The sequence below is a fragment of the Suncus etruscus genome, chromosome 5 (assembly GCF_024139225.1).
Source record: "Suncus etruscus isolate mSunEtr1 chromosome 5, mSunEtr1.pri.cur, whole genome shotgun sequence".
NCBI lineage: Eukaryota > Metazoa > Chordata > Mammalia > Eulipotyphla > Soricidae > Suncus > Suncus etruscus.
In genome coordinates, this window is record NC_064852.1 from 117,401,867 (window position 1) to 117,427,953 (window position 26,087).

General features: G+C 37.9%; 1 protein-coding gene across 1 annotated transcript in view; it reads left to right on the forward strand.

The window, feature by feature from the left end:
• Positions 1-26,087, forward strand: part of C2CD6 (C2 calcium dependent domain containing 6) — a 73,995-nt gene that overhangs the window by 23,657 nt on the left and 24,251 nt on the right. The window contains exons 4-12 of the mRNA XM_049772911.1: positions 971-1,087; positions 5,926-5,970; positions 6,930-6,998; positions 8,561-8,640; positions 9,393-9,536; positions 13,121-13,223; positions 15,408-15,498; positions 22,780-22,976; positions 24,355-24,558. Coding sequence (XP_049628868.1) covers positions 971-1,087; positions 5,926-5,970; positions 6,930-6,998; positions 8,561-8,640; positions 9,393-9,536; positions 13,121-13,223; positions 15,408-15,498; positions 22,780-22,976; positions 24,355-24,558 — 1,050 coding nt within the window. The remainder of the gene's footprint in view (positions 1-970; positions 1,088-5,925; positions 5,971-6,929; positions 6,999-8,560; positions 8,641-9,392; positions 9,537-13,120; positions 13,224-15,407; positions 15,499-22,779; positions 22,977-24,354; positions 24,559-26,087) is intronic.

The window sequence follows — 26,087 nt, forward strand, 5'->3', positions numbered from 1 at the left end:
TGAAGATTATGTTGGTTACTAGAGGTGAAGGTTGAGGTGTTGTTAGCATAATAGGAGAAGGTGATCAAAAATTGTAAAGTTTTAGCTAAAAGGTGAATAGGTTCTGAATACTAGGGATTTAATTAACATGGTAACCATAGTTAACAATATCATATGTATTGAAATTTGCTAAGAGTTAGGTCTTACAAATTATTGTAAGAAGGAAAAAAAATGTTGGGTCCAGAGTGGCGACGCAGTGATCGGGTGTTTGCCTTGCATTTGGCTGACCTAATATGGAACACTTTCAATTCCCTGGTATCCCATATAGTCCCCTAAGCCAGGAGCAATTTCTGAGCACATAGCCAGGATTAACCCTGAGCATCACCAAGTGTGGCACAAAAACAAAACAAAAAACAAAAAAATAGTTATTCTGCACTGATGAATGTTAACTAGACTCGCTGTGGAAATCATATCATGTTAATCATGTTAATATTTTTGCTATCTATATTCAAATCATTATGGCATTTGACAATGTAAATTACAAAAAAAAATTTTTTTTGACACATAGCATCTTGGGGTAGGAACTCACTAATTTTTCATAATTTGTGAGAGTGAATTAATATTATGTTATGGTATAGAGGTCAAGGTTGGAAGAATTTTAAATTCAAGTTCATTTAAGGAATTAAAAATAATGTTAGATATTTTGATATAAGTTTTTAAAATATATATTAGATTACTATTGATATCTAAGTATTTAGACTGATAGGTAATGAATGTTTCAAAGAAGATTAATTGCTGTTAGATGTGTATTCTAACTTTTGTTATTACAGGTTATATATGGCTATTAGACACCATATATAAATGGCCATAAGTAAGTCTAAAAACATTAACATGAATCATTATATATACATATAATACAATATATATTCAGAACATCTGAAATACAAACTAAAAATTTAACATTTCTTTTTGTATATGTTTTGATACCAAGATTCCCAGACGTCAAGATGATAAGCGGAATAATATTACCTTTGAGCTAATGAAACAGACAGGAAAATATACTTACTTCTTAGGTAGTGCACAGGTACATCTTTATAAAGTGATTCAGGTATGTGCCCAGATCATTTTTACCTTCTTACTCAGTTAAAGTTTATCTGTGCATGATATGTTCTTTTTATTATCTGCCTTCATACTCAGGTGATTCATGTGGCTAAGGAAATGAAATCCTTTTTTTTTATAATTGCTTTTTTAAGCACCATAGTTACAAAATTGTTCATTGTTGCGTTACAGTCATAGAATATACACCATCCTTCACCATTGCATTCTTCCCGACACCCATTTCTCAAGTTTCCCTTCCACCTCACCCTCTGCCTATCTTTAGGGCAGGTAATTTGCTTCTCTCTCTTTCCCTCTCCCTCTCCCTCTCTTTCTCTCTCTCTCTCCCTCTCACCCCCCCTCTCTCTCCCTCTCCCTCTCTCTCTCTTACTCTCTTACTCTCTCTCTCTCCTTTTGACACTGGTTTGCATGATTGTTAATGAAGGGGTGCCTTGCATGTCACTTTCTCCCTTTCTGCACTGAGTTCTTGTCCATAGTGATCAGTTTTAACTATTATTGTCCTAGTAGATAGACCCTTCTCTACTCTAATTACACTCACTGCTTTTTGTGGCAAGCTTTCTATCCTAGGTTGGGCCTCCTGACCATTATTTTTATTGTCTTTGGATATTGTTACCATACTATCTCTTGTTTTTCTTATATCCCATAAATGCAGAATCTCCTTTTTTTTTTTTTTTTGGTTTTTGGGTCACACCCGGCAGCGCTCAGGGGTTACTCCTGGCTCTGTGCCCAGAAATCGCCCCTGGCAGGCACAGGGGACCATATGGGATGCCAGGATTTGAATCACAGCCCTTCTGCATGAAAGGCAAATGCCTTACCTCCACGCTATCTCTCCAGCCCCGCAAAATCTCCTTTTGATGAAAAGAAAAGTGGGTTTGATTTGTAATATACTATGTTAAATAACTTTCTGAAAAGGTAGTGATATAACTTGGAAGGGCTTCAACCACTTTAGAAAATGGCTTGGAGAACTTTCAAGACATTTCATATGGTCCAGTGATTACTCCCCTGGGCATCTATCCCAAGAAAACAAAAACATTAAGCCAAAAAGTTGTATGTGAACAGATGTTCATTGCAGTATGATTTACAATAGCCACGACCTCTAAGTAACCCGTGTCCCGTAACAGATGAGTGGATAAAGAAATTATGGGATACAGATATAATGAAATACTGTTCAACTATGAGAAAGCATGAAATCTTGCATATTGCTGCAATTTGGATGGTATTGGAGGATGTTAGGCTAAGTACAGTGAGTCAGGAAGTAAATAATACCAGATGATCTTGCTCGTATGTGGAAGATGAAGAAACAATGAAGGATTAGAAAATTCCCTTTACAAGGAAACCCAGAAATGTGATCAATAGCACTTGGGACTGAGGTGGCTAGAGGAGGGGGGAAAGGGTTAAGGGTTGTGGATACTGTGAAGAGCATCTGAAACACTGATGGACTTTAGTAGCCTTGCAACTATAACAAGCAGTTACTTCAGTAGTATTGTAAGATATGATACTTCAATAAAAAGCCAAAAATTAGCAAATGATAGTACATCAAACTGAAAAGTTTTACATGGTAAAAGAAACTTGTGCTAAAATAAAGTAGGCACCATACTGAAGGAAGAATATACTTACATACCATAATATCAGATAAGGGGCTAATAAATCTAAGCTATATAAAGCACTTACAATGCTCAATCACATAAAAAGTAAATAGCCCCATCAAAGTATGGATAGTTAATAAGTATTCCCACAAAGAGAGCATTCAGCAGAAGACATTCAAAATTTATTCATCATCACTTATACTATATAATATATATTATATAGGCATAGTATGGAACTCTACATAGCTAAAAGGAAAAATTAGATCTTTCAGTTTAATGTCATTTGAATGGAGCTGGAAGGCTCAGATTAAGTGAAACAGAGAGAACGGCAAATATTGGATGATCTTACACAACTCTTTGTGCAGAGAAACAAAACAAGAGAAGAGCTAGTATTGAACTCTTTGACAAGACTTTTATCTTGAATTACAAAACTGAGACAACCAAGTGTTTGAAGTGATGGGTGAAGAAAGACTCAATGGATTAGAAGTAATATAAGCATAATGGTAGAGGGTAATTTGGTGGTTAATTTTCAGTAACTTTGTATGTCCAAACCATAGATGCTAACACTATGTAACCTATACTATAATGTATAGACAATAAAAATACAAGGATCACGCATATCTCCCTGTATCTAAGAGTAGACTCGGATTTCCCATATCAAAAATCTCACACCAGAGGTAGATGTGTAATTTGCTTTGTGCAGGGCAGAATAAACTCAGGCCAGAGAGCCTATTGATTATTGCTAAACAAAGTCAAGATTAATCAATAGAATTGGATGGCATGTATTCCAGACTCAATATTTTCATTGGTTCTAATAAAAAGGCTCAGATAATGCTGGGACCTCTAGAAACAAAGATACATTTACACTAGTTGAAAGTTGAAAGTTTATAGACGAACGAGATTGAATGTTGTCTGATCAAAAGAAGATGGGAGAAAAATGTCTTGCAACAGTGAGACATTTCCTCACTCCCTACTCGGGGAAAAGGGAAAGCATAAGCCAATAGTCTTTATCTTCAAGCCCATGTATAAGCGAAGCTTCAGGCTCCAAAACTAGGACCTCTAAAGACACAGATCTGGAAGCAAACATCGACGCAGGAAATAGTCCACACAGTAAAAGGGTGCAAGAATGTGTACACTCAAGAATTCCAACAGTCAAGCCAGGAATCCCACCACATAAGCCTTCTGCTTCTAAGAAGGAAGACCAAAGAATGAGTGTCTGCCTTCCTAAAACCGGGCTTTTATTAGCAAGAACCAGACCACACTGTAGGGGAAGAAGAATACCGTAGGGGGAGACCTACTAATCCAATCACCACATCCCATCCTAGTTTGGAGTATGAATACTAAGTAGGGTAGGGCCCAGTAATCCAACACCTATGGTCTATTTTTAATATGGATCTCACTTGTCTACCTCTGTTTGTGTTTTCACTCTGTTGAAGACTAATATCTCTTGAACACATACTTACTTTCTTTCTCTTTCCTCATGTTGTTCTTAGTAATTTTCATTCACTAAAACCCCTGCTTTATTTTTTTTATTTATTTATTTAAACACCTTAATTACATACATGATTGTGTTTGGGTTTCAGTCATGTAAAGAACACCACCCATCACCAGTGCAACATTCCCATCACCATTGTCCCAAGTCTCCCTCCTCCCCACCCGACCCCCACCTGTACTCTAGACAGGCTCTCCATCTTCCTCATACATTCTCGTTATTAGGACAGTTCAAAATGTAGTTATTTCCCTAACTAAACTCATCACTATTTGTGGTGAGCTTCCTGAGGTGAGCTGGAACTTCCAGCTCTTTTCTCTTTTGTGTCTGAAAATTATTACAAGGGTGTCTTTCATTTTTCTTAAAACCCATAGATGAGTGTGACCATTCTGCGTTTTTCTCTCTCTCTCTGACTTATTTCACTCAGCATAATAGATTCCGTGTACATCCATGTATAGGAAAATTTCATGACTTCATCTCTCCTGACAGCTGCATAATATTCCATTGTGTATATGTACCACAGTTTTTTTTAGCCATTCGTCTGTTGAAGGGCACCTTGGTTGTTTCCATAGTCTTGCTATGGTAAATAGTGCTGCAATGAATATAGGTGTAAGGAAGGGGTAAAACCCCTGCTTTAAAAAAGAAAAGAGTGAGAGGATAAATACAGGAATAGGTTTTATTTATTTGTGGATTCTTGGGAATTTTGTGATTTCATATGAAGGACATACATATAACTTGTTAATTTGGTTTCCTTTAAGAAGGAAAAACTGTTTTAGCTACATGAAATAATAAGTTTTAGAATCAGCAGAAGGGAATATGAAGGATGGAACTTGAACTTTTGCCCTTGAGGTTGTGAACCCTCATTATGTCTGTAAGACTTGCAGCATTTTTTATGGGGGTGTCTCTGGGAAGGCAGAGGGCAAAGACTTAGTATCAGAGATGTTTAGAAGTAGCTAAAGTGGCAAGGTTTTTGTTCATTGTGAATCGGAATTCCATGAGCCACAGTGCAAGTCCTTGGAAGTAATCAGACCATTGGATATTGGATCAGGTGGGAGAACTGATGTGATAACACAGCAGAAATGACCAGATTCTGACCAAGGATATCATAATGATTGAAAAGGTCCTGGTAGTTTCAGAGAGATGAGAGGGAAGATTAGATCTGATAGAAGTCAACTTGTCATGCAGATTTGTGTTTTAAGAATCCCCCAAAAGGAGTGTGGGCATTGCAGATCCTCTAAAACTTCAAGAAAGAGGACTGGAAATAGGAAGAAAAATTTTTCTAACACATAAATGTATATATTGACACATAAATGTATTTATTTTATTTTGGTACCTTGAACTTAGAATTTATGAATTTATAAATTTCAGGCATTTAGAGAAAATTTAGACATTTATAAATGTCTTATAAATTTATATTTTAGGAGGCCGGAGCTGTGGCACAGAGCAATAAGGTGCCTGCCTTGCTGGCTCTAGCCTAGGATGGACTGCAGTTTGACCCCCCACCATCCAATATGGTCCCCGACGCCAGGAGCGATTTCTGAGTGCATAGCCAGGAATAACCCCTGTGCGTCACCGGGTGTGGCCCAAAAAAACAAAAATAAATAAATAAATTTATATTTTAGTTAATAAGTTCATTTAGGAATTAAAATAATTACATAATATTTAAAAGTTTATATGGGAGTTTATACAATGTATTGGTGATTGTATGAATTATCCTATATTTAAGCATTTAATTATTTGTATTTCTTTTTCTAGAAAGGGTACTTCACTGAAGAATTTCAAATTATTAGTCAAAACACAGTAAGAACTTTACTTAAATTTCTAAATTTTTGTGCACACACTTAACATTTTGTTTACCTTTATTATGATACTATAGAATAAGCAACTTCTTTCTCTGCCTTTGTTACTTTACAACTTTACAGTGTAAGTTCATAGGACTATAATAAATGGAAGACACAAATATCTCTGCTCCTTTAAAATGCATTTTTACTACTAAGTGACAAGAAAATTAGAAATTATTAAGAGAATAAGATGCCTCATCAAGGATGTAGCTCGGTAGCAGAGAACTAAACCATCATGTGTGAGACTCTGGGTTCATTCTACCTTTTGCAGTACCCCTCCTTCACCCATTTCGCCACCCCCTCCACACACACACATCTCATGTCATTACCTAACTGTGGAAACCTTATTTTGGATGGAGAAAATAGTCTTTGTCTCCTTGAGACATTTCTACATTCATGCTAAAAATTCTTTTCCAGTACTTACACGCTATTCTTTCTTTAATTTATCTTCAATTCAAAGATGATATTGCTAATAGCAAATCAGAGACAGGGAATAGATAATATTTGGAATCCTAATCTGTGACATCCTCTCTTCATTTCTCAGATGAGCAAGGTAAAGGTCAAAGGATAAAAATCACTTGTATACATTAAAATTTTATTTTCCAATGAGAGGGATAGGAGAAGTGGGAGTAGATTCTAAAAATAAACAAGTATACTGTTTCAGTATAATTCAGTATGATAATTAGACTCTAAGTTGAAATCTTACGTTAAATATTTAATGTTTGTTAACTTTAATAAAAAGGTTTTTAACATTCAAACTCAGTCATTTATATAGGAGTTATGTATTTTGTAATCAAGGTATTCATACTTTGATTTTCTAACATATTTATAAAGTTTAAATTTTATTGCTATCTGTCACTTATCCACTAAAATGTTTTTCTGCTCAAACAATCAAATTAACTAACATTACATGTTTAGCCTATCTGCAGACTGGAAGTAGAATTGATGTTTTCCTATGGAACCTTTGGTTTTGGATTTTCACATCAGGTTTGTTTCTTATAGAAATTATTCTATTATGGCTACTTAGTCATATAATTAATTTCTGTTTCTCCTTTCCAGTTCGATAAATTCTCTAAAATAAATATTTAAAAACAATTTTTGGTAAGGGGCTACACCTGGCAGTGCTCAGGGTTTACTCCTGATTCTGTGCCCAGAAAGCATATCTAGCAGGGCACAGGATCACATGGGATGTTGAGGATTGAACCTGGGCCAGCTTCACGCAAGGCAAGTGCCCTGCTCACTGTACTATCTCTGGTCCCAAAAATAAATTTTTGAAAAGTAATTGTTTTTTTTACCAAGTTTAAGGAGAATGGAGATCTCACAAATATTTGCATATACATTTAAAATATACGCAATAGTAATCATTCAGTGTTGTTATTATAGCTCATGCTGTGTATGTGCATGCTTGTATCATTAAAATTATACTGATTTAAAATGAACTCATATTAGTCAGATAATATTTTGTTCTCTGCTTATATAAGCTCCTTTGTGATTATTTCAACACTTTCTGTTGGTTTAATTTTGGTTTTGGGGCCTCACCCGGTTGCACTCAGGGTCTACTCCTGGCTTTGCGCTGAAGAATCACTCCTGGCAGGCTCCGGGGACCCTATGGGGTGCCGGGGATTGAATCCGGGTCTGCTGTGTGCAAGATAAATGCCCTACCCACTATGATATTGCTCCGGCCCCCTCAACGCCTGGTATTATTAGGACCCTCGTTGGTTCATTTAATTCACCACATATATCCATGCTGCAATGTAAAGTTTTGTACACTCTCTTATATGCTTCTCTTTCTTCATGCCCTTAGGCTAGATTCCCGAATTTTATTTGGAAATTATAGTTCAGAACAGCATTCTTCAAGGAATTGTCCTATTAGCTCAAGTAGTAGAGCAGATGCTGGGCAGTGGCGTGGGTTGGATCCCTGACACCGGGTGTGCCCCACCCCCACCTTACAAAGTGGAGCCCCTATAAAATCAAGTCCCGAAATGAAGGAAGTGCTCTAGAATAATTTTACCAACATAGATTCTCACCAAGTGTTAAAAAAAAATAGAACTTGCTAATGATAATCCTCAGGTGGCATTCTTTACCTTTGGAGCTCTTATAAATTCAAACTAAGTAGTACATTTTATGTGGAGGGAATGACTCTCAAACTATACAGATGATCTTACATTCCTAATTTTTGATATTTACTTTTGTTATTGGGAAGTTTTCAATTAGAAATTGAGACCAAGTCCATCTGTTTTATTAAATAAGTATGCTGCTGTTTTAATGGAGAAATCCCTATAAAAACATTTCTCAATTTTGCCTTATGGCCCTTTATGTTTATTCCAGTGCATATTAAATCAGAGGTATAAATATATCCATGAAACTTAAAAACGTTTGAAATATATAATGTGGCAGGTCTGTAATACACTGAATGTCAGTTTTTCCTTCCACTCCTCATACCTCTTGTACCTATCATTTAAGGTTTATTCTGTAGTCTGGGGAATAGAGGTATTAGAGTGACATGGAGTTGTAATGAACTGTTTAAATGTACTTACCATTTCCTTCAGTTAAAACCTCTCCAGAGAGCTACTTCTCCATCAATGTTTATGAACATTGCACCACCTGCAGACAGAATAGATCCCATCACGTAAGTGAAGTTTTATTGGCATGATAGGTCTGTGACACTCCAAACTTACATCTGGTACTGATATTACCAGGCCCACAGATAGAACCTTACTCCATCTAAGTAAATTAACCCCTTATTGCATGGACTAAATGGTAATGACCTCCTCTGAGACAGTTTCCATGCAAAACAATGTGAATTCTCAAGTCCTATTCCCAGTGATCCTCTCTCCATCCAAATCATTAACCTGATTCAAGTCCATAAAGGTGAGGTAGAAAGTTGCACCCATAAGAAGTTGAAACCACTCCAAAAAATAATCAGTTTTCTAATTTATACAGACTTTTGATCAGGGGAGATGTGTGGGCATTAGGAGCATGGTGCACATAAAGTGCTGCTGTTGAGTCCAGCTAAATCTCTTGATACAGATTCAGTGGAGACCATGATTGAAGAGTGAACCTTGCTAGGGGTGCGAGGGAGGCTTTTACATGGCTGAGTCATGAACCAAAGAAAGGTCTTCAAGGGAGCAGGTTAGAAATATCAGCCTGCCTTCATGTAACGTAGAGGAAAGAATTCTAAGGCTTCCCGAAACTGGAATATTGGGGTGAAATGTTTGTTTTGGGAGCATGTGAGAGCTCCAGCAGTTCTGATGAGGGCTGTGGCTGCTTTCCTCTCTCTCCTGCCTCTCTGGAAGAGTAACCGAAGAGCGGTTGTGGTAAATGATAGAATCAGCCAAGAATTGTACAGTTGTAAGTGCTAATTTTACTACCATTTTCCAGGAATGTAATGACTCCACAGTCAATAGACTACCCAGCCTTCTTATCCTCAGACTTGAATGTCTCTGTTGGAAATCCATCACAAGTGTACTCAAATTACCAGCCACAGATGCAATTCGAAAATCTCAAGCAGCCACCTCGGGAAAGGTACAACAAAAACCAAAACCTTGAAACAAAAACAAAAACGTTTAAAATGTCTTGGGTGACTTTCCCTGAAAAGGGGTCTGTCCCTTTAAGAGCAGAGAAATCTCTCAAATAGAGACCTGTGGTAGCTAATTTATTATTTTTTAAAATAATTTATTTAAGCACCATGGTTACAAAAATGTTCATAGTTGGGTTTTAGTCATCGAGTGTCCACTACCCTTCACCATTGTAAATTTTCCCTGCCACCTATGTCCCCCATTTCCCTCTTCCCCCACCTTCTCCCTGTCTTTGAGACAGGAATTGTATTTCTCTCTTTATCATTGTCATGGTAGTTATTTCTCTAACTTACCACTTTGTGGTAAGCTTCATATCATGGGCTGGTCCTTCTGGCCCTCATCTCAATTGCCTCTGAGTATTATTAGCATATTTTATTTTATTTTTCTTAAATACCACATATGAATGAGACTATTCTGTCTTAATCTTAATCTCTATCCCTATAACGTATTTCACTCAATGTAATAGTCTCCATATTCATCCATGTGTAGGCAAATTTTGTGACTTCACTTTTTTTCTAACAGCTCCATAGTATTCCATTGCATAGACGTACCATAGTTTCTTTTTTTTTTTTTTTTTGTGATTTTTGGGTCACACCCGGCTGTGCTCAGGGGTTTTTCCTGGCTCTGTGCTCAGAAACTGCTCCTGGCAGGCACGGGGGACCATATGGGACGCCGGGATTCGAACCGATGACCTTCTGCATGAAAGGTAAACAAACGCCTTACCTCCATGCCATCTCTCCGGCCCCGTACCATAGTTTCTTTAGCCACTCATCTGTTGTTAGGCATTTAGGTTGTTTCCAGATTCTGGATATTGTAAATAGTGCTGCAATGAGCATACGAGTGAAGAGGGCATTTTTGGATTATGTTTTTGTCTTCCTAGAGTATATCCCTAGGAGAGGTATTTCTGGATCATATGGGAGCTCAATTTTCAGTTTTTGAGGAATATCCATATTGTTTTCCAGAAAAGTTGGACTAGATGGCATTGCTATTGGCAGCGAATGAGAGTTCCTTTCTCACCGCATACAAGTCAGCACTGGTTGTTATTGTTCTTTGTTGTATGTCCCAGTCTCTGTGGCATGAGATGTTATCTCATTGTTCTTTTGATTTGCATCTCTCTGCTTATTAGTGATGCCATGGTAACTAATTTAGAAGCAGTTGTCTGGGAGATAAGAACCCCCAGCTCTGAGTGCTGTTGGGTTTTGGTTGTTGATTGGTTAGGTGGTTGGTTAGCTGGTGCTCTTGGTAGAGGCTGCTGCTTTTGGTGTTTATTTATTTTAATTTATTTTAAATAACTTTTATTTTGACCAAAGTAGATTACAGATCTTTCACAGTAATATTTTAGGTACAGGGTATTCCCACCACCAATGTTGTCTTCCCTCCACCCCTGTTCCCAGCATGCACCCCATATCCTCCTCCTTTGTCCCACAGGCTGCTAGTATAGTGGTCCCCTCTGTATCTATCTTATTGTAGATTGGGTATTGATTCTGTTGTCATTGGCTTTGGTTTTGGTGTTTAAGTCTGATCATATTTTATTTCTATTCAATATTCATATGACTGTTTGGTCTTAGTAGTCTCCATTATTTCCCCCTCAATTTATGAGGCAGAACAAGATGGTTCAAGTTATGTGGTTCTGTTTAAAGGGGCAACAAGGGCAAAAATCAAACAAGCAAAAAAAAATGAGAGGAGTCCTTTTAGAGCAGGGGTCTCAAACTCATGGCCTGCGGGCCATTTGCAGCCCTCTGTACAACATTTTGTGGCCTGCCCTAGAGGAATCTTTTTTTGTTTTGTTTTGTTTTCGTTGTTTGGGTCACACCCCCCAATGTTCAAGGCTTGCTACTGACTTTGCACTCAAGGATCACCCTGACTTTGCCTCCTGCGGCCCTCAGGTAAATTGAGTTTGAGACCCGTGTTTTAGAGGCTATAAATATCAATTTAAGAGAAAAAAAGGGGAAAATGAAGAAAAATAATACAAAAAAATCAAACAATACCAAAAAAAAAAAGCACCACAGCAATAAAGACAACAACCAAACAATAATCACGGTTCTGAAATAAAAACAAAAGAAAGCAAAAACAAACAAACAAACAATAACAAAAAATTAATTTGTGCTTCTCTCTTTTTTTTGCATAGGCACAGTAAATATCGGAGAGAGTAGAAAGTGAATTCCCTTGGCCTAAGAGATACAGGGTTTCTCTGCCCTTGAAGTATACTGTCATGGGAATAACTCCAGGCTCCATACATACTCTTTTACTCTCCCCTAGTTCCTTTTGTGGTGTCTGGAAACTTCCACTCAGTCGTGGATGATAAAATCAGGCCTCTGTAACTAGAGATCTTGGTATTTGCACAGGTCAGAGAATGGAGCCTAGGATGGAGTCTTTCTTTATGGTTCTAGAAGTTCTGTTCCATCACTGTTGTTTTAACTTTTGTGACTTTATTTTTATTAATAGCTGCACAGCCTTCTATAGCCAACTGGGCTGGTCATTCAATGGTAGATCCAGGATTGAGCTGTTCTTTGGGTCCTGTGCTTCCACAGACCACCAGGGCCAACCCTGGTGATGCTTGTGACTCTTTAGGTCCTACCCCACAATGTGCCTCCAGGCCTACCCCAATAGATGCCCAGGAGACTCTGAACTGCTGAGGATCAAACTTGGATCAGGTGCATAGTAGACATACACCATAACTGATGCACTCTGGCCCACTTCTGGTTACATATTTTTAAATTTCTTTTATTGTGGAAATTATATATATGTTAGATAGTTTATGAATTTTTCATTAAAAATATAAATATGGAATTGAGGTGGATTGAATAATTTCTAAAACATGTATGTATGGCTTAAAGAGAATAAGACCAATGCCTATGTATTTATTATTCAAGTTGAATTACATCACTGATAATTCAGGATTTTGTTTATTTATTTATTTTTTTGATTTTTGTGTCACACCCGGCAGCGCTCAGGGGTTACTCTTTGCTCTAAGCTCAGAAATCACTCCTAGCAGGCTCAGGGGACCATTGGGATGCCGGGATTCGAACCACTGACCTTCTGCATGAAAGGCAAATGCCTTACCTCCATGCTATCTCTCTGGCTTCATAAACTTAAGTTATTTTCTTTTTTTTGGTTTTAATTTTGTTTATCTAGATTACACTCCTCTCCCTGGCCTTCCTCAGATAATCAACCCCCTGATTTTTGTTGTAATCATGACTTTTCTTGCTATAACCTCTAAACAAAATATTGTTGGTTTGTCTCTTTCACAGTCTTTTTTGGGTGTACTCACTCGGTGATGCTCAGGGGTTACTCCTGGCTATGTGCTCAGAAATTGCTTCTGGCTTAGGGGACCATATGGGATGCCAAGGGATCAAACTGTGGTTCATCCTAGGTTAGTAGTAAGGCAAATGCCCTACCGCTTGCACCACCACTCCAGCCCCTCAAAGTCTTTATTTTATAAATAAATGTATTGTGCTGCATATATTATTTGATTTATTATACATGTATATTTTCTGTGTCTCGTTTTTAAATCTAAGTGATTTATTTTAGGCTCGAAAAAATGAAAAAAGAATACAGAAATCTCAGCTCATGGATAGACAAAGCTAACTATTTAGAAGCAATTCTTAATTCAGATGTGGAAACTAAACGTAAAGTGAGTATCATCATGAATTTTCTCATATATATATATATATTTTTTTTTTTTGGAGTGGGGTAGGAGCAGGGTTGGCCACACTCAATTGTGCTCAGTTTCTGTGCTCAAGGATCACTTCTGCTGGGATTTGGGTGACCACATTGTGATGCTGGAGGTAAAGCAGAGTTGGCAGTCTCCAAACTGCTCTCCTCATTTACCAGTTCTCTGGTCCATATAGAGCAGGGGTGGCAATCATGCGACTCTCGAGCCACATGCGGCTCCCGGCCGAAATGAATGCGGCTCTTTGCCTCTTATCATTATTTTGTATACTGTGGCTCTTTGCCAAGTTTGGATTTTGTTCTGGTGCTTCTGAGGAGGGACCTCTGAGGAGAGATCTCCGAACGCGTAGTCCCGCCCTACCCTAGGCTGTGTGCTCCCGTTTCCCATCCCTCGGAAACAACTGCACGGGCCAGGAAGCGGGAGAACCCGTGTGTCACATGTTGGGTCACATCTTGCCTTTAGTTCTTAGCGTGGAGGGCGCAGCACACCCTTACCTGATATCACTGCAGGACTTTTACCCTCACTCAAAACGGCAAAATGCAATATGTGTTTAATATATTATCGTTAAAATTATATGCTTTTGTGTGAGTGTTTGTTTTGGCAGGTCACTGCGTGGTGTGGCTCTCTGACTCTCACAGTTTAAAATTTTGGCTCTTTGTGTCGAACTTGTTCCCCACCCCTGATAGAGCTTTTAACACTTGAAAAAGAATGGTTAGAATTAAACTGATTGGAATTGTTCTTTTGTTCTCAATATATAAACTGCTGTCCAATTTGGTGTTTGATAAACAGTCAGATATTCAGTAACTTTGACTAATTCAAAGCATTAAGTTTTACCAGGAGCCAGAGCTCTAGTACAGGGGGTACATGCAATCAACCTGGGTTCAATTCCTGGCACCCATGTAGTCCCCAGAGTCCCTCCAGGAGTGATCCCCAAGTGCAGTCAGGAGGGAACACTGCCAGCCGTGGCTCCAAACAAAAATAAGTAAATAAAACGAAGATTAAGTTTTAGTAATCTGAATGAGAGAGGTAGAATGCCTGTTGTGAATTCAGGCAGGGTTGCGGGAAGAGGGGGAGGCATTGGTGATGAGAATGTTGCACTGGTGAAGAGGATTATTCTGTTTATGACTGAAACCCAACTACAAACATGCTTGTAATCATGGTGCTTAAATAAAGATATATATTAAAAATGCAAAAAAAACTTTTACTAATTTGTCATTCCATAACTTTTTACATTAAAAATTAAATCAAGGGGCCGGGTAGGTGGCGCTGGAGGTAAGGTGTCTGCCTTGCAAGCGCTAGCCAAGGAAGGACCGCGGTTCGATCCCCCGGCGTCCCATATGGTCCCCCCAAGCCAGGGGCGATTTCTGAGCACATAGCCAGGAGTAACCCTTGAGCGTCAAACGGGTGTGGCCCAAAAACAAAAAAAAATTAAATCAAGATTAATATTGAATTGATTTTTTTATTTTTGGGCCACACCTGCCTATGGATCCTTGGGGATCATTTCTGGTGGGGCTTGGAAATTATAAGAGGTTCCTAGGAATGATTCTGGCTCAGTTGCATGCAAGACAAGCACCCTACTGCCGTACTATCTCTCTGGTCCCACATTATTGTTAAGATTTTGGGGGGGGGGTTGGGTCACACTCGGCAGTACTCAGGGGTTACTCCTGGCTCTACACTCGGAAATCACTCCTGGCAGTCTTGGGGGATCATATGGGATGCTGGGATTCAAACCACTATCCTTCTGCATGAAAGGCAAATGCCTTACCTCCATGCTATCTCTCCGGCCCATTCACATTTAAAAAGTGTTTATGGTGTTTTAGATAACATGACTGCAATGCTCAGGTGTTACTCATGGCTATGCACTCAGAAATCGTTCCTGGCATGGGGGACCATATAGGACTCTGGGGATCGAATGGAGGTTCATCCTGGATCAGCCGCATGAAAGGCAAATACCCTACTGCTGTGGTATCACTCTGGCCCTAATAATGTTAATATTTATAGTGTGATATACAATATTGCTACACTTTGACTACCAGCACTTTTCTCTGAACACACACACACATACACATAAGCACACAAACACACAAAAAAAAAATCCCACAGAAACTATGTTGCTGCTTATTTTATTCATGTTCACCACCACAGAATGACCAGATCCACCATCGTATCCAAAGTGTTTCCTCCAAGCTCCTGCTGCCACTGATCACACTTCTACACATTAATCCATCAGGGCTCGGTCAGTCCCCAATGGAAAAAACCCTGAGATATGGGCAATGACTTTTTATTCTAATATATGACACTTCGTTTGTATTTGACAATCATATAAGTCACGTACCTACGTAAAGTGCATAATTTAGTGACCTTTAGTATGTTTATAGAATTATGTATCCATCGGTACCTTTGCTTTTAGAGCATTTTAGTTTGCCCCAAAGGAAGTTTGACTTTAGTCAATTCTCTCCAAATTTCCTCATTGGCCCCTCTAAGTAACACAAAGCTACTTTTTGTCTCTGCAGTTTTGTTTATTCTAGATTTGCCATAGGGATGGAATCTTATATTAAGTGATTCTAGGCTTCTTGCTGCTTTCATTTAAATACGATGTTTCCAAGGCTAATTCTTGTAGCACGGATTTTGGTTTACAATTAAAAGCCCATATTTTGGGCTGGAGAGATAGCATGGAGTAGGGCATTTGCCTCACATGCAGAAGGACGGTGGTTTGAATCCCGGCATCCCATATGGTCCCCCGAGCCTGCCAGGAGCGATCAATTTCTGAGCATAGAGCCAGGAGTAACCATTGGACGCTGCCGGGTGTGACCCAAAAAACAAACAAACAAACAAACAAACAAAAAAGTCCGTATTTTATAAGGTCCAGTTTTGAAGCTCCATCTATCAGGTAATTCTTAGAATTCTGTCAAGATTGACATTACTTTGCAGCTGAAAGGCCCAAATGTGTCCTAGCAAGAAAGTAATATTTTCTATGATTATCTTTTTAAACTTTGGTTGTATTTCTGGGCCACACACAGCTGCAGTCAGGGCTTACTCCTGGTTCTGTGCTCAGAGAATATATATATATATATATATATTTATAGTTTGGGCAGTGCTCAGGGGCCAGATGAGTTGCTGAAGGCTGCATCAGGGTGAAGATGCAAGGGAAGCATCTTACCCACTATCTCTCCAGCTCTTCACATACTTGTTGTTTTAATTTTTTTGTGTGTGTGGGTTTTTTGGGTCACACCCGGCAGTGCTCAGGGGTTATTCCTGGCTCCAGGCTCAGAAATTGCTCCTGGCAGGCACGGGGGACCATATGGGACGTCAGGATTCGAACCGATGACGACCTGCATGAAAGGCAAACGCCTTACCTCCATGCTATCTCTCTGGCCCCTTGTTGTTTTAATTTTATTTACAGTATTATTTATAATAGAATTTCAGATGGTGTTTTAACTCCACAGTCATATGGTTGATAATCCTGGCCCAGTCCCCCTCACACTGTCCTTGGCAGACTCTGCTTCAGCCCAACGTTCAGATTCTCTTCTTGTCTTTCATTCTCTTACTATTTTCTGTTTTTTTGTTAGTTTGTTTTTGTTTTGAGGTACAACATATCTGCTCAGGGTTTATTCATGGTTCTATACTCAGGGATCACTCTTGACAGTACTCAGGGGAACATATTCAGTGCTGAGATTGGATGTGGTGGCAACCACCTGCAGGCAGGTTCCCTGTGCTATCTTGCTGGGCTATTAAATGTTTTTTTTTTTAAAAATAAAATAAATTATTTAATGAATCACTATGAGATACTCAGTTACTAAATTTTTCACGATGGAGTTTTAGTCCTACAATGTCCAACACCATTTACCAGTGCACATTTCCCACCACCAATGTCCCCAACTTCCCTCCCGCCCTCCCCACAGCTCTCTCCCCTCTGCCTGCTTATATGGAAGACATTTTTCTTCTTTCTCCTCTTCCTCACTGCCTGCTTCTATGGAAGCACTTCTCCCACTGTCACTCCTTTTAAGTGTCATCATTCTTAAAGACATCACTATCATTTATAGCATATTAAAATGAAAGGAGCAAAAGTTCCTAATTTTTTATGATTACTTTATTTAAGCACTATGGTTAAAAAATTGTTCATGGTTGAGCTTCTGTCATAGATTATACACCACCCTTCACCAGTGCACTTTTCCTACCACCAATGTTCCCATTTTCCCTCCCACCCCGCTCCTTTTGCTTCTGTCTGTCTGTGTCTCTCCTCTCCTTTTAGACACTATGGCTTGTTTGCACTATTGTTAGTGAAGGGGTACCATGAATATCATTTTATTCCCTTCTAGTATTCAATTCTTGTCCAAAGTGATCATTTCCGATTATTATTGTTATAGTGGTGCCTTCTTTGCCCTCACTGCACTTCCCTGCTTTTTGTGGTGAGCTTCCAATATGGACAAGCCCTCTTGGCAGTTGTCTCTGTTGTCTTGGGAATAATTATCATATTATCTTTTTTTATATCTCACAAATAAGTGCATTATCCCTCTTTCTCTGACTCATTTATTTTTATAATACTCTATACCCATCCATGTATTAGCAAAATTTTATGACTTCATTTTCTCTAATAGCTGCATAGTATTCTATTTTGTAGAAGTACCACTCAACTGTTTTTGGGCACCTAGGTTGTTTCCACAATCTGGCTATTGTGAATAATGCTGCAATTTTCATATACTTCTTGAAAAATGAAGCTATTTATCTTGTAATTTTTATATATTTATCATTAAAATAATCATACCAATTACTTTACATATTCTCCCTAGAATATAACTCATTAACTAGAATGTATATTTTAAATGGTGCTTCTGTCTGATTTGCCTTGTTTATTTATAAAATTATGTTCATCTTGTCTTCTGTAAGTTTAAATTAAAAGTATATTTAAAGAAGGCCAGAGTGATAGCACGGCAGATGACCTGGAACGGACTCCGGTTCAATCCCCTGCATCCCATTTGGTCTCCTGAGCCTGCCAGGAGTGATTTTTTAGTGTAGAGCCAGGATTAACTCCTAAGCCCCACTAGGTGTGGCCCCAAACAAAACAAAACAAGCATACTTAAAGGAATTTAAAAGATAGAGAAAAATGTTTTAGCTCTTTAAATATTTCTTCATTAATTTTACCTTTTTTTTTCTTTTAGAAATCTACACCCATTTCCAAGAAATCTGAAAACCAAACTGAAAAGGAACCTGAAGACCTTACATTAGGTTTATAAATTTATTTTATTTTTATATTTATTATTAAGAAAATTAAAAACAATGTGGTGAACAATAGAAGAGATTACTAAGTGTGTTAAGTGGATTTCACTCTTTATTAGGGATTACATATGTATTATCATTATTCTTTCTGTATATAATATTTTATAACTCTAGAGAAAATACTCTGATCAAATAAAGCATTGTATTTACTTTTTAGTCCTTCTTTTATCCATTAGGACAAGAAAAATGGTAAATATTAAATAATATCTTTGAAAATAGTTAAACTGGAGAGTATTAAACAGGAAATCATTCACAATAATTCAAACCTGGAAACAATAATCCGAAACTGGAAACAACCCAAGTGCTCAAGAACATATGAGTGGATAAAGAAACTGGTACAATGGAACACTATGCAGCTTTTAGGAAAATTGAAATCATGAAATTTGCTATGCTTAGATGGGAATGTAAAGTGTTAAGCCTGGCGAAATGAGTCAGAGAGACAGGAATAGACATGGAATAATCTCACTCATTTGTGGGATATGAAAAAAAAAGAATATGGCAATGATATCCAGAGGCAATAGAGATGAGAATCAAGAGGATCAGTCAATAGTAGGAAGTACCCCACAAAGAACAGGAGAGTGCAGTAAGGGTAGAGAAGGGAACACTATGACAGTGATAGTTGGAACTGATCATTCTGGACAAGAACTGGGTGCTGAAAGGAGATAAAGTAATGGGCATAATACCCCTTCAGTAACAATATTGCAAACACGGTGCCTAATAGAATAAAAGAGAAAGATGGATGGGGAAGAAGAAAGAGAAAAAGTGAGCTGGGAGGGGAGAAGGGAAGGTAGATGTCTGGCAAGAGGAGCCTGTGGAAAGGAAAGTGGAGACGTTGGTGGCTGGAAATGTGCACTGGTGAAGGGTGTTGTACATGACATGACTGAAACTCAGTAATTTGTAATTGTCGGGGGAAAATTCCACCTATTTTGAAAAAGAACTGGGTGTCGAAAGGTGATAGAGTGATATGCATGGTACCTCTTCATTATTAATAGTACAAACTACTGTTTCTAAAAGGTGTGAAGAGAGGGAGAGGGAGAGAGGGGGGAGGGAGGAGAGAGAAAGAGAGAGGAGGCAGGTAGGATGAAAGTAGAAGGAAAACTGGAACATTGGTGGCAAGATATGTGCACTGGTGACAGGTTTTGGACATTGTATGACTGAAAATCATGAAGAATTTTGTAACTATGGTGTTTAAAGTAATTAAAAAAGGAAAGTTAAGTTTAAGCTAGATATATACACTCATGGTATCTTTAAACATTTAGGTTTATGAATATGGTATAATGATATATTATTATAAGAGGTTACATAAGTTACCTCTCTGTATCTGCTTGTCTGACTTCATCATTCTTTTGTTGTTTGATTTGTTTTTGGGCCACACCCAGTGGTGCTCAGGGGTTATTTCCTGCCTCTACGCTCAAGAATCACTGCTAGTGGGCTTGGGGGGCCATGTGGAATGCTAGGGATTGAACCCGAGTCAGCCACCATTCAAAGTAGATGTCATATCTTCTGTACTGTGGCTCTGGCTCCTGGATTCATTGTACTTTGATATAATAAGGTAGTAGCCTTTTAAATCAATGGGTCTATCAAACACTATTGCATTAGTCTACTTTTCACCAGAAATATTGAAGATGTAAGTATAAGAAAATTAAAATTTCTCCCTTTACTCTTGAAACTGTAGCCTAACTTTTCCTCTTAGGCACATCTTTCTTTCTTTCTTTCTTTCTTTCTTTCTTTCTTTCTTTCTTTCTTTCTTTCTTTCTTTCTTTCTTTCTTTCTTTCTTTCTTTCTTTCTTTCTTTCTTTCTTTCTTTCTTTCTTTCTTTCTTTCTTTCTTTCTTTCTTTCTTTCTTTCTTTCTTTCTTTCTTTCTTTCTTTCTTTCTTTCTTTCTTTCTTTCGTCTCTTTCTTTCTTTCTTCCTTCCTTCCTTCCTTCCTTCCTTCCTTCCTTCCTTCCTTCCTTCCTTCCTTCCTTCCTTCCTTCCTTCCTTCCTTCCTTCCTTCCTTCCTTCCTTCCTTCCTTCCTTCCTTCCTTCCTTCCTTCCTTCCTTCCTCTTTCTTTTTTCTTTTTGGGTCACACCCAGCAGCGCTCAGGGGTTATTCCTGGCTCTATGCTGAAAAATCACTCCTGGCAAGCTCAGGGGACCATATTGGATGCCGGGATTCGAACCACCATCCTTCTGCATGCAAGGCAAATGCCCTACCTCCATGCTATCTCTCCGGCCCCTGTCTTTTCTTTATCTCATATATATATATATATTATTTGAATGCATATTCTTTTTCTTACATTTATTCTTATATAATATATTCTAATTTGAATAGATACATTCTTCTTATATATATTCGTATATATTATATTTTTTTGTTTTATTTGAACTTTTTTTTTTTTTTTTTTTTTTGGTTTTTGGGTCATACCCGACAGTGCTCAGGGGTTACTCCTGGCTCTACGCTCAGAAATCACTCCTGGCAGACTTGGGGGACCATATGGGATGCCAGGATTTGAACCACCGTTCTTCTGCATGCAAGGCAAAAACTCTACCTCCATGTTATTTCTCCGGCCCTATTTGAACATTTCTAAGTCCCATTGGTTACCCAGGGCAGTTATTTTCTGACAGTTATTCTTTCCAACCTTGTTTCCTTCCTGTTGCCCCACTGCCCTGCTGATTGCCCCCTTTTATCATACAATGGCCCACATTTATGATATTTTCTCCTGTGACCCCCTTGGAGTATTCTGGGTGTTAAAAGGAGGCGACGTGGCCCCCTGGTTGAGAGAAACATTGCTCTCTCTATATTGAAATATATATAAACATATATATACATTATATATAATTATAGTTATTATAACTATAATAGTTACAGTTACAGTTACTGTTCTGCTGTTTCAGATGCCAGGTTTGGGTTGTATAAATTAACTCTCACTTGATAAGTAGAGACAGTTATAATAATAACTATATTAATTTTATACATTTTTAAAGATACCAAAACAAAAAGACTGAACAGATCAATTAAAGCCACACAGCCATTCAGCAATAAGGGATCAGTTGGAACCTGATCACCTGACCCAGTAGATCAAGCATTTAAGCTTAATGCTGTGCACGTCTTAGCCTTCTATGTACCCACTTTGTCAGAAAAACTGTCAGCTGGGGAGATGGCTCAAAGGACTTGGATACAGACTTTGCACAAGATAGCCACGGGTTCCAATTCCTGTCCTAGATGGATCCCCTTAGTTGGCACTCCTGGGAGTTGCCCACCCAGAGTTAACCTCAAATCTGAGCAACATCAGATGTGGTCTCTCCATCCCCAAAATGTCCAATCAATGTCCTGATACGCAATGATTAGAATAATGAAATAACCACAATCAGCAAGGTTTTCCCCAATTTATTTGTGTTAGTACTCTTTATTCCCTCCCTCTTCTTTTTGAGTTTTCCTTTAAAAATCACTATGTATTGTTTATATTTCTAGGAAAATTTGATAAGAGTTCACTAGACTCATCTGAATGGTTCTGTTTTCTTTGGTTACATACAACTTTTTCAGTTATTCCCTATTACTGTCTGGGCTTTGATTTTCTCCTGACTTTCCACAAAAGATAATACGGACCTGTTTTTATGTCTTTATGTCCACCCATATTGAAGGATCTAAAGTCTTCTGATTCCTTTCATGATTTTGTGACTTCTTTGTTTAAAACTCTTGCATCTTACCAGAGATGTATCAGCCTGTTTTTCACTAGAGAATATTTGAGTAGCTGCTTTGCTGTAAGTTGCTGTTTATTCCTGCTGGGAAAATTTATAATAGTGTTTTTTTATTAATTGACAGTGTGTTTACAGATTTATAAATGATAAAATTATGCTATTAATTTCTAAACAGATGCTCCTATTATAGAGGAGAAAGATGAAATTACTCCAACCCAGGTAAGGAAACCTGGAAAAATAAGGTCACTAACTGATGAAGAGATAAAATATTGAGAAATGGAGGAGGGATGACTCTGCAGGGGGAGGTCACACTGTTCATGTAGGACACCTGAGCTCCATTTCCAGCCTGGCTGAGAGTGACTGTTGAGCATTGAGGCTGGAATAAATAAGCCCCCAGAGCACTACCAAACATAGTTCCCAAGTACACACCAAAATATAGAGGAAAAATTAGAGATAGAAATAACAAAGTACTCAAAAAAGTACTTTATTATGATTGTTATGGAAGTATCTAGATCATTATCATTTATTGGGAGTATACTCCAGCATAAAATCATAACAGTAAAAAAGCTAAAAGTACATGTGAAGATTGAAAAGGGAGAGGGAGGAGGCCGCGATGGGGCGTCCGGGCCTGCGGGGTCGGGTGCTGGGCTCCCAGCTGCTGCTGCTCTGGACCACCGGGTGGGCGTTCCAGACCCCGAGCACGAACCCGCTCAAGACCTGCTACAGCCCAGACTGGGCGAGTCTGGATTCGCGGCCGCAAAAAAAAAAAAAAAAAAAAGGGAGAGTGAAATAAAAAATACAGAAAGTTTTGCCTAGTCATCTTAAAAATGAATACCACAAATCTAGCTACATTATTTACTCAAATTAGCCAAATTATTTAACCTAATATGCTGAAAACTTTTTTGTGGAATAATATTTAATACGTTATAATAGAGAAAGAAAAAAATTAAGGAATGTAAAGAAATTTTATATAACTAAATTTATTTAGCTTAACAGAATGGATACTATTTTTACTGTTTTGCCATTAAAATTTCCTATATATCTGTCCTGATTTTGTGATATTATAGTCTCTGCTCTTTTGCTATTACAATTTTCCTTGGGAGCCAGAGCAATAGCACAGTGGTGTAGGGCATTTGTCTTGCACTCAGCCAACCCAGGAGGACCTAGGTTTGATTTCTGGCATCCCATATAGTCCCTTGAGCTTGCCAGGAGCAATTTATGAGTGCAAAGCCAGGAGGTGATCCCTGAGCAGTGCTGGGTGTGACCTAAAAACCAAAAAACAATTTTCCCTTCAATCTGGAGAGATTGGGTAAGTATTAAGGTACTCATCTCACATACAGCTAACCCTGGTTTGATTCTAATACCATACTGTCCTCCTGAGCACCATCAGGAGTGATCCCTGAGCACAGAACTATGAGTAAGTAAGCTATAAGCACTGCAGGTACAGCCTCAAACCCAAGTAAATACTCCAAATAAATAAAATGATGTTCCTCTTCTTTTATAATATACTATAATAGCAAAAAAACGTTAGATTTTTGGATTTTATTTAAAGAAGCTGCTGTTTTTGACAGTCTGGGCATATGAGAACCACAGTGTTTTAATAGATTAATGTCATTGGGAGGAGAGACAGGTTCAGGGGTTTTCTTGGCTTTGTTTTCAGAATTACCTATAGCAGAATGCTAGAGGGAATCACATATGTGGTGCTGGGAATCAAATCAGGACCAGCTGCATGCAGCCAAATACTTTAACCTCTGTACAATCTATCCAGCCTAATTTTGGGGAGGACATACCCAGAGATACTCAGGAGTTATTCTTGTCTCTGCACTCAAGTATCAGTATTTCTGGTGGTGTTCAGGGACAATATGGTACACCAGGGGTTAAACCAAGGCCAACAGCCTGCAATAGAAGCATTTTACCCACTGTACTATCTCTTCAGTCCCGGCCTAATTTTTTTTTTATTATTATTTTGTTCTTGGTTGTAGACAAGAGAATTCCTGAACTCAAAAAAATGCAATAATTTACATATAATAAAGTATGAGGGTATAAAGATTTTAAGTTCAGCATTAATTTTGTTTTCTGGTCAGTATGATTAATTGAACATTTTTATTGCACTTTTCCGCCAACTTTTAATCAGCCAAGTGAAGATGATGAATCAAAGAAACAACAGTCTTCACCAAAGTTCAATATTCCTAGCCTAATAGTAACAGAAGACAACGATATAGCACCTGTAGCAGACAACCTAATGGAAGACTACTTGTCATCCGAAAAAGACAAATATTCATACAGTCAAGAATCAAAAGATACATATTTATCAGAAACAGAGTCATATTCATCAAAGGTAAAGTTGAAAAGTATTTCTGTCAATCCAGGAAGAATGAAGAGGAAGGTTATTAGATTCATCTCCAAAAGGAATTAGATACCAAAGAAACAAAAAACCAAAAACAGTCCAAGCTTTGCTAGAAGGAGAAAAAGCTTTATTTCCTAAGATTTAAAATTATCAGGTATATTTCCAGATCCATTGCAAAAGAAGACCTTCAACTTAAGGTTTCTACCCTCACATTAGAAGTAGGAGACTAGAGGGAGCCAGAGCAATAGCAGAGTGGGTAGGACATTTGCCTTGTACACAGCTGACCCGGGTTAGATCCCCAGTCACAAATGGTGCTTTCCAAGCCTGCCAGCAGTGATTTCTGATGCAGAGCCAGGAGAAACCCCTGAGCACCACCAGATAGGGGCCTAAAAAAACAAAAGAAAAAAAAATGAGGCTAAGAAAAGCGCAATCATTCTGAGAAAACAGTGTTTTCAAATGTCTCCAAGTGAATGTGTATCGAAAGTATATTAAACTCTTTCTTACCTCTAATTGATAATAGGAAATAACCCCTTGAAGAAAAAGCAGATACCAATAATACTGATTTATATAATAAATAATAATAATAATAATAATTAGGATTTCCTAATTTCTCATGAGTGGCTTATATTCTATTGTGTATCTATAGTCTATCTCTTTATTAAGCTGTCAGTTTGAACTTAGGTTTTTATATATCTTGGATCTTATTAATAATAGTACAATGAACATGAAAGTACAAAAGCGTTACCTCTCAAAATCGTTGATTTTAGTTTTGGTTTTTGCCTCGGGTTACTCCTGGCTATTAACTCAGAAATGGCCCCTGGCTTGAGGGACCATATGAGACACCGGATGATCGAACTGTGGTCCATCCTAGGTTAGCATGTACAAGGCAAATGCCCTATCGCCTGCGCCACTGCTCTGGTCCCCAATTTTATTATTATTTTTTTTAATATATACCAAGAAGTAGAATTTTGTGTGATTGTTAAGTTGCATGTGTTTCTTATATGGTTTGAATACCAACCTTCTTCAAGATAAATGATTTGCAAAGGTTTTTCTTGTGGTAGTTATCTTTGGTTTTTTTGTTTGTTTGTTTTGTTTTTTCTATGCAGAGCATTTTAGTCTGAAGTAGCCTGACTTGTTTACTCTCATTTTATTTCCTTTGCTTTTGGGGTCAGATCTAAATAATCATCACCAAAAACAATGACATGAGGTTTCCCCCCTAGTGTTTTTACTTGGGATTTTGTGGTTTTAAATCTTAGACTTAAATCTTTAATGCAGTTACCATATATACTCGAGTAGGTGGCTGAACTGACCTACCTGTAAGCTACTGAACTATTTAACCCACAATATACAGTGTCACATTTAATTAAGTGAAAAACCCATTTAAGGCAGTAAAGTCATGTAAATAAATAAATGTTTATAAATCCTAATCCTTATAATCAGGGGTTTTGAAGTATAAGGATTCAGGATTTTTAACCATTTATTTACAATGCTTTACTGTCTTAAATGGTTTATTCACTGTA